Genomic DNA, 15676 nt, shown 5'->3' on the forward strand with positions numbered 1-15676 from the left:
GCCTGTCTTTTGTTAACTCGGGAGTGTTGCTTATATATTACAGACACTACCCTTTTGTTTGCTTATATCAGTACCTGCTCCCAGCCTCTGGCCAGTGTTCGGGTTTCTTCCACGTTGTACTCTGTCTCTCGGTCGCAGAGGCTTTCTGCTTTACTATCGCCACGTGCGTCGTCTTTTCTTATGGCCCGTGCTCCTTTGTGTCTTGTTCGAGGAACTTCTCCTTCCACGGAAATCCTAAAGACACTCTAGTTCCCTTGTAATGGTTTAGAGTGTTGCTTTGTGCTTGGGGTTTGTAATCCCCCTTGAATTGGCCTGTACGTGGATGGGCGGCAGCGCGCTGAGGGGCTCCCATTTGGATGGCCGCTTGCTGTGACTTAGTCGTTTGTAAGCCTCCGTCATAGACGAGTTCGGATGAACGCGTGGCCTGTGTCCAGGCGCCCCGCTCTGTGCCCTGGTTTACTCGCCCTCCCTCACCGTCTTCATCTGCGGCAGCTTCACTGCGGCTGTGCATTCATCCTCTCGTGACGGGTCCCATCCGCCTGCTCCGTGGTCTTCCTTCTGCCGCAGCTCCCGGGGCCGCTGCAGCCGTCTGTCCCAGGGTGAGCCGCGTCTGCCACGTGACACGCGGTCACTGAGTGTTCTCGAGGAAGGAAGAAGATTGGAGGCTTACACCTGACCCGGCGGGTGTGAAATACAGCTCGTGCGTTATTGGGAGGAAACATGTGAGGGCGTGATATGCAGTGTTAGTTCTTACAGCTGTCTTCGTTTGGCAAAGGAATTGCCTCCCGCGGTTTGTGTGTGCGTCAGAGTCCATTGTTGGAGGCTGAGTGTGTGCGTTTGATCTGGTGGCTAAGTCACACGGCCGGCCCAGCTTGTGCCCCCCCCGCCCGCCCCCCCCCGCCCCCCCGCCCCTCAGCTCTCTGCCTCAGCGTCCCGGCAGGTCTGGGGGATACCGCCTTTGTTGGAGATGAACGTGTCTCTCCACGCAGCTTCCCGGAGGCCTCGCAGGCCCGGTTCCGATCTTCAGGGAAAACGTTGAGCCTTCGCCTTGAGGATGGTGTGACTCTGGGTTTGCCGCCCTCTCGTCATCCCGCTAGGCCGCCCTCTGCTCCCGCTTCGCCGAGCGGCTTTCCTCCTGAATGGACACTTGGTCTTGTCGGTGCTTTTCTGCATCTATCGAGGTGACCGCGTGAACGTTCTTTCCTCTGTTTAGCTGGGGAACAACACTGATGGAGTTTTCAAATGCTGGCCCAGCCCCGGCTGGGCTGTGGGCTGAATCCCCTCAGCTGCTGGGCTGTTCCTGCTGCTGGGTTGGCGTGCTGATGCTTCGTTTAGGATCGCCTGTGTCTGTGTTCCTGGGGGACACTGGTCTGTAGTTTCTGGAAATGTTTTTGTCTGCGTTTGCTATTAGGGTGTTGCTGGCCTCACAAAATGACTTAGGAAGAATTTCCTCCTCGTTTGTTTTCTGGTGGCGATGATGTAGAATAAGTATTATTTATTCCTTACGTCTGTGGTAGAATTCACCATTAAAACTATCTGGGCCTGGGGTTTGGGTGTTTTGTTTGTTCGTCTGTTTTTGGTGGGAAGGTTCTAAACTGCAAACTCAATTTTTTGTAGCAGATGGAGGTTATTCGGATTTTCTCTTTCTTCCTGAGTGAATTTGAGCAGCTTGTGTCTTTCAAGGAATTGCCCCTTCATCTAAGCTGTGGAACTTACGGGTAATCATGGCTCATAGTATCGCTTTATTATCCTTCATGTCTGTGTGACATATAGTAATATCCTCTTTTATTCCTGTAATTGATCATTTTTACCTTTTTTTTTCTTTTTCTTTTTTAAAGTTTTTTTTTTTTTTCAGAGAGACAGGAAGGAAGAGAGAAACATCAATGAGAAGAGAATCACTGAGCAGCTGCCTCGGGCACGCCCCCTACTGGGGATCGAGCTCGCAACCTGGCCTGTGCCCTGACCGGGAATCACCCGGAACCCTTTGGTGCACAGGGCGGTGCCCAACCCCCTGAGCCACACTGGCCGGCCATTAGCCTTCTTTCGGAGCAGGTCTGCTGAGCGCAGGTTCTCTTCATGTTAGTCATTCCGCGGGAGCTCGCCCACGTCTGCTGAGCCGCCGCCCCGCACGGGAGGCCCGCACTGCTGTGCCCGTTGCTCTGCTGCTTTCAAGGTTGCTTTTCATCTCTGGTGTCAGCAGTGTGACCGTGGTGCTGCCGGGCCGAGTTTCTTTAATGAATTCTGCTTGGGTTTTCAGCTTCTTGAATCTGAAAAATGTGTCTTTCACTAAATTTGGGATATTCTGAGCCATTATCTCTCTGAGCACTTTTTCTGCACAATGTGTTTTCCTCCCTCGGGGGCTGAACTGGTGCGGCTGTTCTCTTGTTAGCCGACAGGCCCGGAGCGCTGCCACTTTCCCCCCAGTGTTTCTCCTCCCCTTTCATTCGGTCGGTTCTGATGATCTCGCTTCAGCTTCACCGGCTCTTTCTTTCCAAAAAACTTTTTTAAATTGACTTTAAAGAGGGGGCGGGGGAGAGAAGGAGAGGTGTGCTGTCCCGCTTATTTACGGCGTCATTGGCTGATTCTCGGCTGTGCGCAGCCAGGGGTGGAGCTTACAGCCTTGGAGCATCAGGACGACACTGTCCCGCGGAGCCACCAGCCAGGGAGGGGGCTCTTGTCTTCTGTCGTCTGTTCTATTAGGAGCTTAGTGTGTAAATATTTGGCGTTTTTTTAATGTCATGTGATTCTAACGCACAGAAGACTTGAGAGCCCCGCCTTCTCCCCCAGGCTCGGTGTCCTTGCCTGCCTTTCCCCGCCCGGGGTGAGGGGCCTTAACGTGCCGTCTGAGGGGTCAGCGGTCTGCACTGTGGCACAGGTGACCCAGCTAGTCAGGGAGGCGGGACCAGCTACTGCCCGAGGCGCTCCATGAGCAGACAGCGCCGGCGTCATGGCTCGGGCCCCCGCTGGGGTCAGAGGAGAATGTAACAGACATTCCCGCGGTTCGGACGGTGGCAGCAGGCTGGAGGCCAGCCAGTCAGTGCCAGGCTGTGACCTGTCGCTGTCGCCCACGTTGTGGCGTGACACAGACACGTTTGTCACCAGCCACGGCTGCAAGTGCGAAGGCCGCGTACGGGCCGAGCGCCGAGAGCACCCCAGGGGGCGGGTCAGGGCGGAGAGACCAGAATTTCCATCTTCAAATTTGTTAACAAAGGAAAATGAAATGGACACATTCCATAGCAGTCTGTGTTCAGCTAATTACGTAGGAATTTATAGTTCTCTAAGCTCGTAAGTTAGGCTGCTGCTGCACGAACTGCTGCATGGGTTTTGGCAGGGCCACAGGCTGCAGCCGCGGAGCCTTGCTCTCACACTTGCTGTGCGCACTGAGTGGGGGCCCGCCAGAATGACGTTGCAGTCTCAGGCAGCTGAGGTCACATGGTAATGCATAATACACTGGCATTAGTGATTTTGTTAAAATTTTTAAGTATGTTTTTATTGATTTCAGAGGGGAAGGGAGAGGGGGAGAGAGAGAGAGAAACATTGATGAGAGAGACACATCGATGGCTTCCTCCTGCAAGCCTGCACCCGGGCATGTGACCGCCTGGTTCACAGGCTGATGCTCAACCACTGAGCCACGCCGGCCGGGCCTATTTTGTTAATGTTTAGTAAAATGTGACACGTTTCAAATACCCTTAAATGTACAGATTAATTTAATGGGGAACATTTCAGCTAAAGCTGTTCTCTTATTATTAACAGAATATCCAAGGGATCTCCAAGCACCCAATTCAGATGACTAAGCCTCGGAATTATAAAGGTAAGGCTTTCTTCCCACCAGCTCGAGTCTCAGGAAACATCTTTAAACACCCACCAGCGTCCGGGATGGCTTCTCTGCCGCTTTCCCGAGGTTCTCTGTGCGCAGCCAGGGCCTACCGCACTGAAGACTACAGCACAGCTGCAGGGCACCTCCCGTCCGGCAGCTTACAAGTTCCACAGATGCTGATTACACAGGAGCAGCGCCGCCCCCACTCTCCCCGCGGCTCCCCAGAAAGGAAAGCAGCTACTCGCAGGAGCTCGCTTGTGTGCAAGGCTGGCATCCCAGGGGATGCTTGTGAACGCGTGCGAGCAGCTCCTCGGTGCCTCACTGTCACGGTGGCTGCATTTCTAAGACAGAAAGGTCCACGCGGAACCACGTCGCTCCCGTGGCCCATTCCCAGAACCCCGCGCCGAGGTGCTGCCGCCCTGGGCTCTGGGAACTGCCGCCGGCGGGTGGGGCACAAGGAAGCAGCCGTGTGTGTGTGTGTGTGTGTGTGTGTGTGTGTGTGTGTGTGCGCGCGCGCGCGCGAGTGTGTGTGTGAGTGTGTGTGAGTGTGTGTGTGTGTGTGTGTGTGTGCGTGCGCGCGCGCAAGTGTGTGAGTGTGTGTGAGTGTGTGAGAGTGTGTGTGAGTGTGTGTGTGTGTGAGTGTGAGTGTGTGTGTGAGTGTGTGTGTGCGAGTGTGTGTGTGAGTGTGTGAGAGTGTGTGTGAGTGTGTGTGTGAGTGTGTGTGTGAGTGTGTGTGCGAGTGTGTGTGAGTGTGTGTGTGAGTGAGTGTGTGTGAGTGTGTGTGTGTGAGTGGTGAGTGAGTGTGTGTGTGAGTGTGTGTATGTGAGTGAGTGTGTGTATGGAGTGTGTGTGTTGATCCTCACCCGAGGATTTAGGGAGAGTGGAAGGGAGAGGGAAAGACAGAGAGAAATACCAATGTGAGAGAAACACATTGATTGGTTGCCTCCTGCAGGCGCCCCCCCAGGGCCCGGGCCGGGGAGGAGCCTGCCACCGAGGTACGTGCCCTTGACCGGAATCAAACCCGGGACCCTTTGGTCCGCAGGCTGAGGCTCAGATTGCTCTCCATGGGCCACATCTAAGCATCAGTGTTGGCCCTTTTCCTCGCTGGGAAGTCCAGACGGAAAGGAAATGTTAACAGGACGTCGATTTGCTTTCAGTATGCTATGACATTTTAATCACATCATTACAATATTCCAAGTGCGGAACCTAGGCTCCTTGGGCTCCAGAATGACGGTGACGTATGTGTGGGGCCCAGCTGCAGATCAGCCCGGAGCAGTTCACCAAGTGCCTTGCACCCCGATCCAGGGAAGGAAGAGGCCGCCCTCACCATCTCCCCGAGGACCATGCTGGTCTCCGCCAGCGGCCACACCTTCCTGGCGGCAGGTACGGAGACCAGGGCGGAGGGGCTGCGGCCGCTGTAGCTCGCCCTATGCCTGTCACACAGTTAAAATGTTTAGAAATTGAATAATTCAAAGGTACTTCTAAAACTCATTCTTTTTTATGTATTTATCTTTTTATTTCAGAGAGGAAGGGAGAGGGAGAGAGAAATAGAAACACCAATGATGAGAATCATTGATCCGCTGCCTCCTGCACGCCCCGCACTGGGGTTCGAGCCCACAACTGGGCATGTGCCCTGACCGGGAATCGAACCGTGACCTCCTGGTTCATAGGTCGACGGTCAACCACTGAGCCCCACCGGCTGGCCGGGCTAAAACTCATTCTTTAAAATAAACCCTCAGGCGAATGTTTACATGAAGCAAGGGTTTCTTACGCACAGTGAATGGGTCTCCAATAGCCTCCAGGCCCCCACCGTCTGCCCCCTCCTCTCTGTGCTGATCTTTCTGCCGTGCGGCTCCGCTGCCCTCCACCCGGATCCCGCGTCCCCCGGTGCCTGTGCTCAGGTCCCTGTCCGTGAGGTGCACGCTGACCGCCTCGTACAGCAGCCTCTCCCTCCTCACCCACCGCTGCCCTTTCACCTCGCCCAGCGCACACCCATCCCCTCCCGGAGTTAAGCTCCTGAGGAGAGACGGGTCTGTGCTGGCACCAGCGCACCCGAAGCGCCCAGCCCGGCACACGGTGGGCCCTGCCTGAAGTTCTCACGTTCAGAATGGGCGGGTGGGTGAGTGCAGCCCACCCTCGGAGGCCTCGCCGGCCTCACGGGAGGCACCACAGGCTGGCCAGGGGGACGGGGGTTACTGATGTCGAGGGGGGTGAGGCTGGGCGGGGCCGCACAAGGAGGGACAGGTTGGTAGGGTCCGGGCTGACCCAGAGCTCTTTCCCACAGACTTCGCGCAGATCGAGTTGCGCATTCTCGCACACTTATCTGGGGACCCAGGACTCCTGACGCTGTTCCAGGAACCCGAGGGGGACGATGTGTTTTCCACCCTGACTGCCCAGTGGTAAGAGACGTGAGCTCCCAGTAGTATCAGATCTGCAGGAATGCCCGCGTTTTAAAGCCTGAAGCTATTCTGAGGCTATTTTCATAAGAAATTATCTTTTTCTCTAGTGGTTCATCTTGAAAAGAAGAGTAGATAACTAGGATGCCAAGAGTTTCCTAATTGTGAAAACTGATAACTCTTTGCTGCTAAAAGAGAAGGCGATTGCTAAAGAATGTAATCGAAATGCTGGAAAAATTAGACGCGCAAGTCATGGGTTCCCTCCAGATGAGTGGTAGTGGCAGAGCACAGAGCCGGCTGAGTTACTGCTGCCCCACCCCCCACCGAGGGGCCCAGCACGCTGTCTGCCTGTGACAGACCCTGTCCCACCCCCACCGAGGGGCCCAGCACGCTGCCTGTGACAGACCCTGTCCCACCCCCACCGAGGGGCCCAGCATGCTGTCTGCCTGTGGCAGACCCTGTCCCACCCCCCAAGGGCCCAGCACGCTGTCTGCCTGTGGCAGACCCTGTCCCACCCCCACCGAGGGGCCCAGCACGCTGTCTGCCTGTGGCAGACCCTGTCCCACCCCCCAAGGGCCCAGCACGCTGTCTGCCTATGGCAGACCCTGTCCCACCCCCACCGAGGGGCCCAGCACGCTGTCTGCCTGTGGCAGACCCTGTCCCACCCCCCAAGGGCCCAGCACGCTGTCTGCCTGTGGCAGACCCTGTCCCACCCCCACCGAGGGGCCCAGCACGCTGTCTGCCTGTGGCAGACCCTGCCCCACCGTGACTCACTCTAGAGAATGGCAGAGGCAGATAGCCTCAGGTTTTGTTGGGCAGCTCAGCAGTGGCACCCACCGCCTGTGCTTTCTGGGTCAATATTGTGGGGATGCTCTTGGGTATGGAATGCCTGCTGCCTGGCTCCTTGTGGAGGTGCAGGCTCCTCCCACATCCGCCCTCTGGGCAGGAGGGTAAGAGCCTGCGCCAGCGCCCGCCCACTGCACTCACTTCCCAGAGCCGGCTGTCAGCTGACATAGCTGCAAGAGAGGCTGGTAGGGGAATGCTCCAGAACAGAGAGGCTCAGGTCATTTCTCACCACTGCAGGCACATCACTGCCTGGACAGTCAGGTTCTGCTCCAGGAACCAGAGGGCCACGTGGGCCAGTCCCTTCTCAGCAGCTGCAGGCACCCCTCCCTTGGCCTTCTCCCACCTCCTGCTCCCTCTGTGGAACTCTGCACCCCCCTCCCACCTTCTCATCACCCCTCACCTGCAGGGTCGCTCGAGAGGAAGCTCCAGGAGGCTGTCCTCTGTGCTCTCAAGCCTGCACTTCCTCCGTACACACTCCTCTGTCACTGTCACTGTCTTTTATGGAGGCTGTGAGCCCTATGAGGCAGGGCATGCCCCTCTGGCCAGTGCAGGTGCTGGCCACTCTGCCTCTCACTGCCTCCCGCCCTCTCCAGCCACTGGGCTGACCCAGGCCCACGCCCACTCAGGCCTTCCCCCGAGGGCTTGGGAAGCTCTTCCCCGGAACGTCCGTGTGGCTCAGCCCTCGCCAAGTCAGTGGTCTTTGGTACACTCGCAAGGTGTGGCAGCGGCACCACGGTCTAGTTCTAGAACATGCCCGCCCCCCCCAAAGAGAGCCCCGACCCAGCAGCCATCACCGGGCTGTGCCACCAAAAGCAGAGGGCACGGGAGGGACACGTCCTGCCACCGGGGGCACAGGAAGGGCTGGGGGAGCTGGAGTCTGGGACACCCTCCAGACCTGCTGGTGCCCGTGGGCCTCACCCAGGTGAAGCTGGCGGGGAGTCCAGTCCCCAGGACCGGGCACCGCAGGGGTTAGGCGAGACGGGAGGCACCATGAGGGACCCACTGAGAACGATGTCGGCCTGGGATCCGAGCACCACCCGCCTCATTCAACTGGAGAGCGAGCTTGCACCGGGAGGAGAGGCGGTGATCTGGCCGAGCATCGCCAGGGGTGGAGGTGTGAGGGAGGAGGAGCTATCCCGGCGCCTGGAGCTGGTGCGTGGGAGGCCTCGGGACAGGGTGCAGCCGCTCGCCCCGAGCTCCAGGCCGGCAGCTCCCCTCGGCATTGCGTCCCCAGCTGTCCCATGAAGTTCAAGCTCAGGTCTGCAGGGAGCTCGCCACCAGGGCCCCGTCCCTGCAGGGGGATGAGCTGCCAGGCTCCACCGTTTGAGGGGCGCTGGGGACACCCCAAAAGGAGGGCACAGACCGCGGTGCCTCTGGGTCTCCGCTCACCATTCAGAGTGAGGCGAGATGGCTGGCCCGTGCCCTCCCTTCAGAATAAGCCAGCTGCCGGGCTCAGTGCCCTGGGGACCCGGAGCACCCAAACCGAGGGGCCCCTTTTCCAGGGCCACCTGCGGGAGAGAGTCCTCGCCTTCGTTTCATCCTCATCCTCATCGCCTGTGGGCGAGCCGTGCCGGCCGGGACTGCGCTGAGCGCTGGGCTGGGCGGGGTGAGGCCGGCCAGCCCGGGAGCTGCCTGCCTGGCTGTGTCTGTGTTGAATCCCAGCCCCACTGCCCGCTCCTGCCTGGGCTCCCCCGACATCCCCTCCCAGCCGTCCTGCTGCCCTGGGCTGTCGCCTGGGCACCTGTGTGAGCGCTCCGAGGCGGGGTCAGCCCTGCCCTGCCCTGCCCTGCCCCTCTCTCAGGACAGCCGACCCCTGCCTGCTGGAGTCCCTTGTCACTCCTCTGCTTTATGGTAGCGGGACCTCGGGAGGGAGCGGGTAGCGTGTAGGACCGCCGTCCATCGGTGTCCCGCAGGCGCTCACGGCTGCCGAGTGGAGACGCTGGCTGTGAGGCGGGAAGGCAGAGGGGTCCCTGCGCCCCAGGGTGAGGGGTGCCGGCTCCTCCCGGGGGAAGGGCGGAGGTGGCAGCAGCTGCTGGGACTGAGTGCAGTGTGTGTGTGTGTGGGGGGGGCTTGTCAGGGAAGAGCAGCCGTCGCCCAGGCGGTGGGGGGAGCGGGGAGTCAGGCGGGACGTCCAGGTGGGAACGCCAGGCAGTTAACACCCACAGGACGAGCTCAGAGGGAGGGCGGGGCAGACCTGGGATGTCAGTGAATGGTGACTGTCGCCCTCGTTATTGCCCTTGAGTTGACATAGCCACACATGTGTGTGCGTGTGTGTGTGCCATGTGCCCCGCTAGCAGCCCCAGCATGACGCTCACCTGCCCGACATGGGGGTGAGCATGGGGAGGGGCGGGGGGGGAAGAGGGCAGCAAGGGTCCCCCTCTGGCTGGAACTGAGTGGCCCAGAGGCTGACAGTGGGCAGCCTGACCGTGACCGAGGCTGTCATCGCCATCAGGCCGCTTCCTCCCGAGGCCCCAGAGGCAACGGCCAGGCTCACGTGGCCGACGGGCAGCAGCCCCACCGGCCAGGCAGCGGCCTCGTGGCCGCATCAGCTCGCCCTCCGAGGCGCTCCCGGGCGTGGGAAGGGCTCGGGAGGGTTTGCGGGGTGGAGGAAAGAGCGCTTGGCTTCTGCCTCCTGTGAGGCAGAGCAGCCCGCCCCGCACGTTGCCAGGGGCCGATGGTGTGGCCACGGCCGGAAAGGATGGTGGTCCCGGGAAGGTAGACAGGTCCCTCCTAGTTCCTGTCCACGGACACCTGGCCGCAGCCCTGGCCGGGGCATCGTCCCACACGCGCAAGGTTGAGGGTTCGGTTCCCCGTCAGGGCACGTACCTAGGTTGCAGGTTTGATCCAAGTCAGGCTGTGTATGGGAGACAACCATCAATGTCTCTCTCTCTCTCTCTCTCTCTCTCTCTCTCTCTCTCTCTCTCTCCTCTCTCTCCCCCTCACCCCCCCCCACTCTCAAATCAATACACATACCCTCGGGTGAGGATTTTACAAACTGGACGCAGTGCTCACACGCAGCCTTCCTCACAGCAGCGGGGGGGGGGGGGGGGGGGGGGGCGGGACAACCTGCGTGTCCGTCAGCACAGCCGGTGAGCACCCGTGGCCGTCAAGCAGAGCGGCTGCTGACACAGGCGTGGACTGTACGCGTATTTGCTCTGAGCGCGGGTGTGCTTTGTTCGGTACCTAAACGCGGCCGTCCGTCCGCAGCGCCAGTTTAAGGGTGAGGGGGACACGTGGGCAGAGCAGCCGAACCGCAGGGAAAGGAAGAACTGCCTTGGGGCTTGGGGACCAGGCGCCGATGGGAACGGGGAGGCGGGCGGCCCCGGGGCCTTCCCCAACGGGACCACCAGAAAGTCCACAGAACCCGGACCAGCTCCGCCTGCACCGGGGAAGCGGCTGCAGCAGCAAAGCCGAGGCTGAGGCCCAGCTCCCGGCCCTGCGCCCACTCGGGCTGTCCTGGGTCCCGAGGCGCCAGCCACTTCCTGGCAGGGCAGCGCCTTGGTAGGCTGTAGGTGGCCTGGGGCCTGCGGCTGCCTGGCTCCGCACTCACTCGCTGCGACCCCTGGCCGCTGGGGGAGAGGCGTGATGACAGCACCGCAGGCCGCGGGTCCCTGGGCTGAGGGCGGCAGCTCCGAGCTCCTGGGTTAGAGGAACTGCCTGGCGTTCCCACCTGGGGGTGCAGAGGCAGCTCAAGTCCCGTGTCCCGCCCACAGAGCTGGGGACGGGCCCTCACACTGTCTGAGGCTTTAGCCCCTCCGTCGGAGGACAGGCAGCGGCTGCTGGGGCCTGCAGGGGCCGGGGGCAGCCCTGCCCGCTCCCTGCGAGCGCCTGTTGGCTCGGTGGGTGGGCCGCCGCCTCGGGAAGCTCCGTGAGGGCTCGGGCTGAGACGGACGCTGCAGCGGGCGTCCCCACCTGCATGAGGGCGGCTGCGCGGTGAAGGCCTCCAGAGAAAGACCACGAGGAGGGGGTGGGGGGGCTCTCGCGGCCCCAGGGCAGACGGGGCGCCAGTGCCTGACGGCGGGCCCTCTCCCCCGCAGGAAGGACATCCCCGCAGAGCACGTGAGGCACACAGACAGGGAGCAGACCAAGAGGGTGGTGTACGCCGTGGTGTACGGAGCAGGTAGGCGTGGCTGCATCCACACGTGGCCCTGCCCTCGAGGAACCCTCTTCAGCGTGGGGCAGAGTGGGCAAGTCCCTCTCGTTCGCACAGACGTTCCCAGCGCAGCTCCCTTGGTGCTGCCCAGCCTTTCAGAGGAGAGACCAGGCCCAGAGTGAGGGCACCCAGTCACCCAGCGGGAGGGGGTCTCAGGGCCCACAGCTATGCTGGGGCCATGTCTGTGCCTTGATTGCTCAAGGAGCCCCCTTCCCCCTCCTCCCCAGCCCCAGGGCCCAGCTCCCCTCCCTCCCCCTCCCTGCCTCTCCCTTTGACTCTGACCATGGCTGTCTGGGCTTCTTAAATTCCTTTCTCCCTCTCGATCATGGAATCAGTGGGGCCTGATGTCCCCTCAGGAGAGGCTGTGGCCAGCCAGTCCCTCTTAAGGGGCGACCCATGTGGCTGCTGGCCAGGCCTCTGCGGGCCTCCTCCCGGGGCAGTTCTGTTTGCACAGCAGGCTCCGCAGACCCGGGGAGAGCGCCCCTCCGGCCGTGGGAACCTTCGCTCACCAAGGAAAGGCAGCAAACCGAACAAGCGCCCAGTGCGAGGATGCCGGTCCCACGTGAGGGCCACCGTGTGCCTCCGAAGAGCCTCGCCTGGGCCTCGGGTGACCTGCTGTGACGGGGCGGGTACCCGCCTCACAGAGGCCGGCTCCCCCAGGGCTCTGCCGGAACCCCTCGCCCCACAGTGTCCACAGAGCTCCCTCACTCCTCAGATCCCCGCCCCGCCGTCCCCTTCTCGGCCGTCCTTGAGCAGCGTGACTGCCCACTTGTCTCACCGTGTCTGTGGGGGAGGAGTCCGGGCACAGCGTGGCTGGGTGTCCCGGGGCCCTGGTCTCCGCAGAGGCTGGACAGGGAGAGCACGTGGCAGCCTCCCTTTCTTGCCGGCTCTCAGCTCTGAGGGGCCGCCTCGGCGCTGGCCATGTGGTCCTCCCAGCCTTGGCAGAGTCTGCACCATGGGGGCTCGTCCTTGGAGGCAGCGAGGGAGGAAGAGATGCCAGCAAGACGGCGCTATGGGCGGCTAAGACTCTGGTAGAAATCCACGGTCTGACCAGCTTGAAGAGCCAGAAGGCAGGAGCAACCAGGGAATCCGGAAAGTGAAGGGGAAACCTCAGAAGAAAGCCAAAGAAGAACACCAAGTCCTGAGTGTGAACTCTGCCCAAATCTCTAGCTGACCCCTAAATATTCAGACCAAACAACCCAGCCAAGGCTGGAAGGAATGAGCTGAGGTTTTAGCTGCTGCCCAAATGCAGAGGGGACAAAGTTTAAAGTTTAACTTTAGCCAAATTAACTGCCCCCCTTTTAAAAAAATGAGTACTCCTGAGAAAAACATAGAATTCAGAGTGTCTACAACATATCATTCACAATATCCAGGATACAATCCAAAATTACTAAACATTAAAAAGCAATATAACTTGATCCATATTCAAGAGAAAAGGCAATCATGGAATCAGATCCTGAGATGACCCAGATGTTGGAGTTAGCAGACAAGGATTTTAAAGCCACTATTATAACTGTGCTCAAGGATGTAAAGGAAAATGTGCTCATAATGAATGAAAATTAGGGAATCTCAGAAAATCAAAAGAACCAAGTAGAAATTCTAAAACTGAAAACTGCAATATCAGAAACAAAACATTCACTGACTGGACTTAACCGAAGATTAACATGAGGAAGGTCTTGGCTGAGGCAGACTCCAGGCCCACCTGGCCAGACCCTCCTGAAGCGTCTAGCCATCATCCGATTCCTGTCAGAAAGCCGGTGCAGTTTTCCATTACAGAGCCGTAGCCGAGGCGCAGTGGTTGGAACGTCAAAGAAACAGTTATAGATGGATTATCTATCTCTATCTATCATCTATCTATCTATCTATCATCTATCTATCTATATCTATCTATCTATCTATCTATCTATCTATCTATCTATCTATCTATATCTATCTATCTATCATCTATCTATCATCTATCTATCTCTATCTATCTATCTATCTATCATCTATCTATCTATCTATCTATCTATCTATCTATCTATCTATCATCTATCTATCATCTATCTATCTATCTATATCTATCTATCTATCTATCATCTATCTATCATCTATCTATCTATCTATCTATCTATCTATCTATCTATCTATCTATCATCATCTATCTAAACAACCCGTGGCCATAACGCTGTAACGACCAAACAACCGGTCACCAGGAGGTGCATTGATGGGTCTCGCCAGTGTGGTGGGTCTGGGGTCCCACCTTGCGCGGCTGTTCTAGGGTCCTGCCCCCACGGCAGCGCAGATGACTCTGGGGTCTGCCAGCGCGGCGGGTCTGGGGTCTCCTGAGCCCATGTCCTCCTAGCTTGGCCATGGAGCTCCCTCCTCCTCCTCCTCTTCCTCCTCCTCCTCCTCCTGCTCCCCTCCCCCTCCTCCTCCTCCCCCTCCTCCTCTCCTGCACCTGCCTCATCAACCAGGACTGCTGAGTAAATGCATGTTCATCAGGCCCCAGTCATGGGACCAGCCCTCGCACTCAGCTGGAAAGCCAGAGCCAGCACCATCCTGACCAATCAGAAGAGACCAGTGGTGCCGGCCTGCATGGTTCGGTGGTCGAGCATCAACCTGTGAACCAGAAGTTATGGTTCAGTTCCCAGTCAGGGCACGTGCCCGGGTTGTGGGCCCGATCCTCAGTGTGGAGTGTGCAGGAGGCAGCCGATGAATGATTCTCTCATCATTGATGTTTCTCTCTCTCCCTCTCCCTTCCTCTCTGAGATCAATAAAAACATTTATATTTAAAAAAAGAAGAGACCAGTGGTGCCAACTGGACCTCAACTCACGCGTCTCCCGAGAGCCCTCCCGTTGGCTCACTTGTGCGCGTGACAGGCACTGCCTCGCGGCTCGTGCTCGGTCCCTCGTGTGAGTCGCTGCCTCTGACCCTGGTGTTCCTGCTCGTACAGGGAAGGAGCGGCTCGCTGCCTGCCTTGGCGTTCCTGTCCCAGAAGCCTCCCGGTTTTTGGAGAGTTTCTTGCAGAAGTATCGGAAAATCAAGGACTTTGCCCAAGCAACCATTGCCCAGTGCCACCAGACAGGTGAGCCAGCCGCAGCCAGAGCCAGGGGCCGGCCCCGCCCCTCCCTCCCCTGCCCTGCAGCAGCTGGTGGTCCCTTGGCCCGCTCCCAGGTGGGAGGCTGGGCAGACAGCTTGGTGGGGGCTGGTGGGAGGAGGCTGAGCGGATGGCGACTGGGGGCGTGCCCAGCCCTGCTCTGCAAATGGGACCAAAAGGCTCCGCCCGACAAGGGGCCAGGGCCAGGCTCTGCCTGAGGCACAAAAGGAACCAGCTTCCGTTAGACACGGTCATGGGGAGACAGAGGGACCCCTGCACGAAAGATGGAGAGGGAGCGTTGTCTTATGAAAAGTGCGTGTACGTCCGTAAGATGTCACCGTAATCTGGACACAGATTTCAAAGAATGTCCAATGGAGCACGTTCAGTGGCCACGTGGGATAAAAAGTGGTCTCATACCTGCCTGCCGGCGTAGCACCTGTCCGCCCGCTTCTTTGGAAGTTTACTGCACCCTAAACGAAGTGGGGTCAGCAAGGAGCCCCAACAAATGACACGTTTCAGAAGCGAACGGCACTGGAAGGGTCTCACGGGAACACTGAGGCGCGCACACAGAGGTGAAGAAATACGCAGAATGAGTATTTGTAACAAAGAAAGTGCGAACACAAATGGTTTGTATCCAACACAAGACACTTGGGAAAGAGCAGCGAGGGAACTAGAGGAAGAGGGAGGAGATGTCGGGGCAGAAATCATGGCCTGGACAACAGGGGAGGCGGAGGGGCTGCGGGAAGCAGCTCAACTGCACCTGAGTGAGGCGGCCTCGGCCCAGCCCTCCTGTGGCCCCGCGGGTCCCCTCGGCACCTGGGCTCTCCCGTCCCCGCGCCCCAGGGGCTGCTGGGGCAGGTCTCTCTGAGCCTGTGCCCAGCCCTCGTGCCAAGGCAGCCCAGCACAGGCTCCTCCCGGCCTGACTGCCTGTCCAGACTGGCCCGTGCGGGAGCCTCCGTGTGCGTCCAGCAGGGCTGGCCGTGGGCTCCCTGGGCCTGGGGGTGGGGCCTGCAGCCACTGGTCCTCACGGAGGCCACAAGCCCTGACCATCCCTGGGCCCAGGAGCCCCGCTCGAGAAGAACAGGGCGCGTTAATTCTGAAATGGGGACGGAAGCCGGTGTGGGAGAGTTATGGAGCCAGGACGCCGCAGACAGAAATGCAATGTGAACGCGGGTGCCGGCTGCCTGGGGCTGGCCCTGAATTCACTTAGAGCCGCTGCAGCTCTGCAGAGGGGGCGTGTCGCTGTCGCCTCTCACAGCTGCAGGTGCTGGCCTGGCCGGAGCCCGCCCTTTCTGGGACATAACTCTTCGATGGGCGTAGGGCGCAGCAGGTCCAATGGGAAGTACATGTGCCCTTTGGCCCAGAAATCACACTTCCGGCAGAC

The 15676-nt window shown here is 59.3% G+C and overlaps 1 protein-coding gene across 1 annotated transcript in view; it reads left to right on the forward strand.

Annotated features, from left to right (window-relative positions):
* POLN (DNA polymerase nu) overlaps positions 1-15676 on the forward strand; it is a gene marked incomplete at its 5' end in the record, with an annotated part of 76049 nt that overhangs the window by 49654 nt on the left and 10719 nt on the right. Inside the window, 5 exons of the mRNA XM_079770088.1 lie at positions 3754-3811; positions 5123-5200; positions 6102-6216; positions 11097-11179; positions 14149-14280. Coding sequence (XP_079626214.1) covers positions 3754-3811; positions 5123-5200; positions 6102-6216; positions 11097-11179; positions 14149-14280 — 466 coding nt within the window. The remainder of the gene's footprint in view (positions 1-3753; positions 3812-5122; positions 5201-6101; positions 6217-11096; positions 11180-14148; positions 14281-15676) is intronic.

The sequence above is a fragment of the Cnephaeus nilssonii genome (assembly GCF_951640355.1).
Source record: "Cnephaeus nilssonii genome assembly, chromosome: 1".
In the NCBI taxonomy this organism is placed as follows: Eukaryota; Metazoa; Chordata; class Mammalia; order Chiroptera; family Vespertilionidae; genus Cnephaeus; species Cnephaeus nilssonii.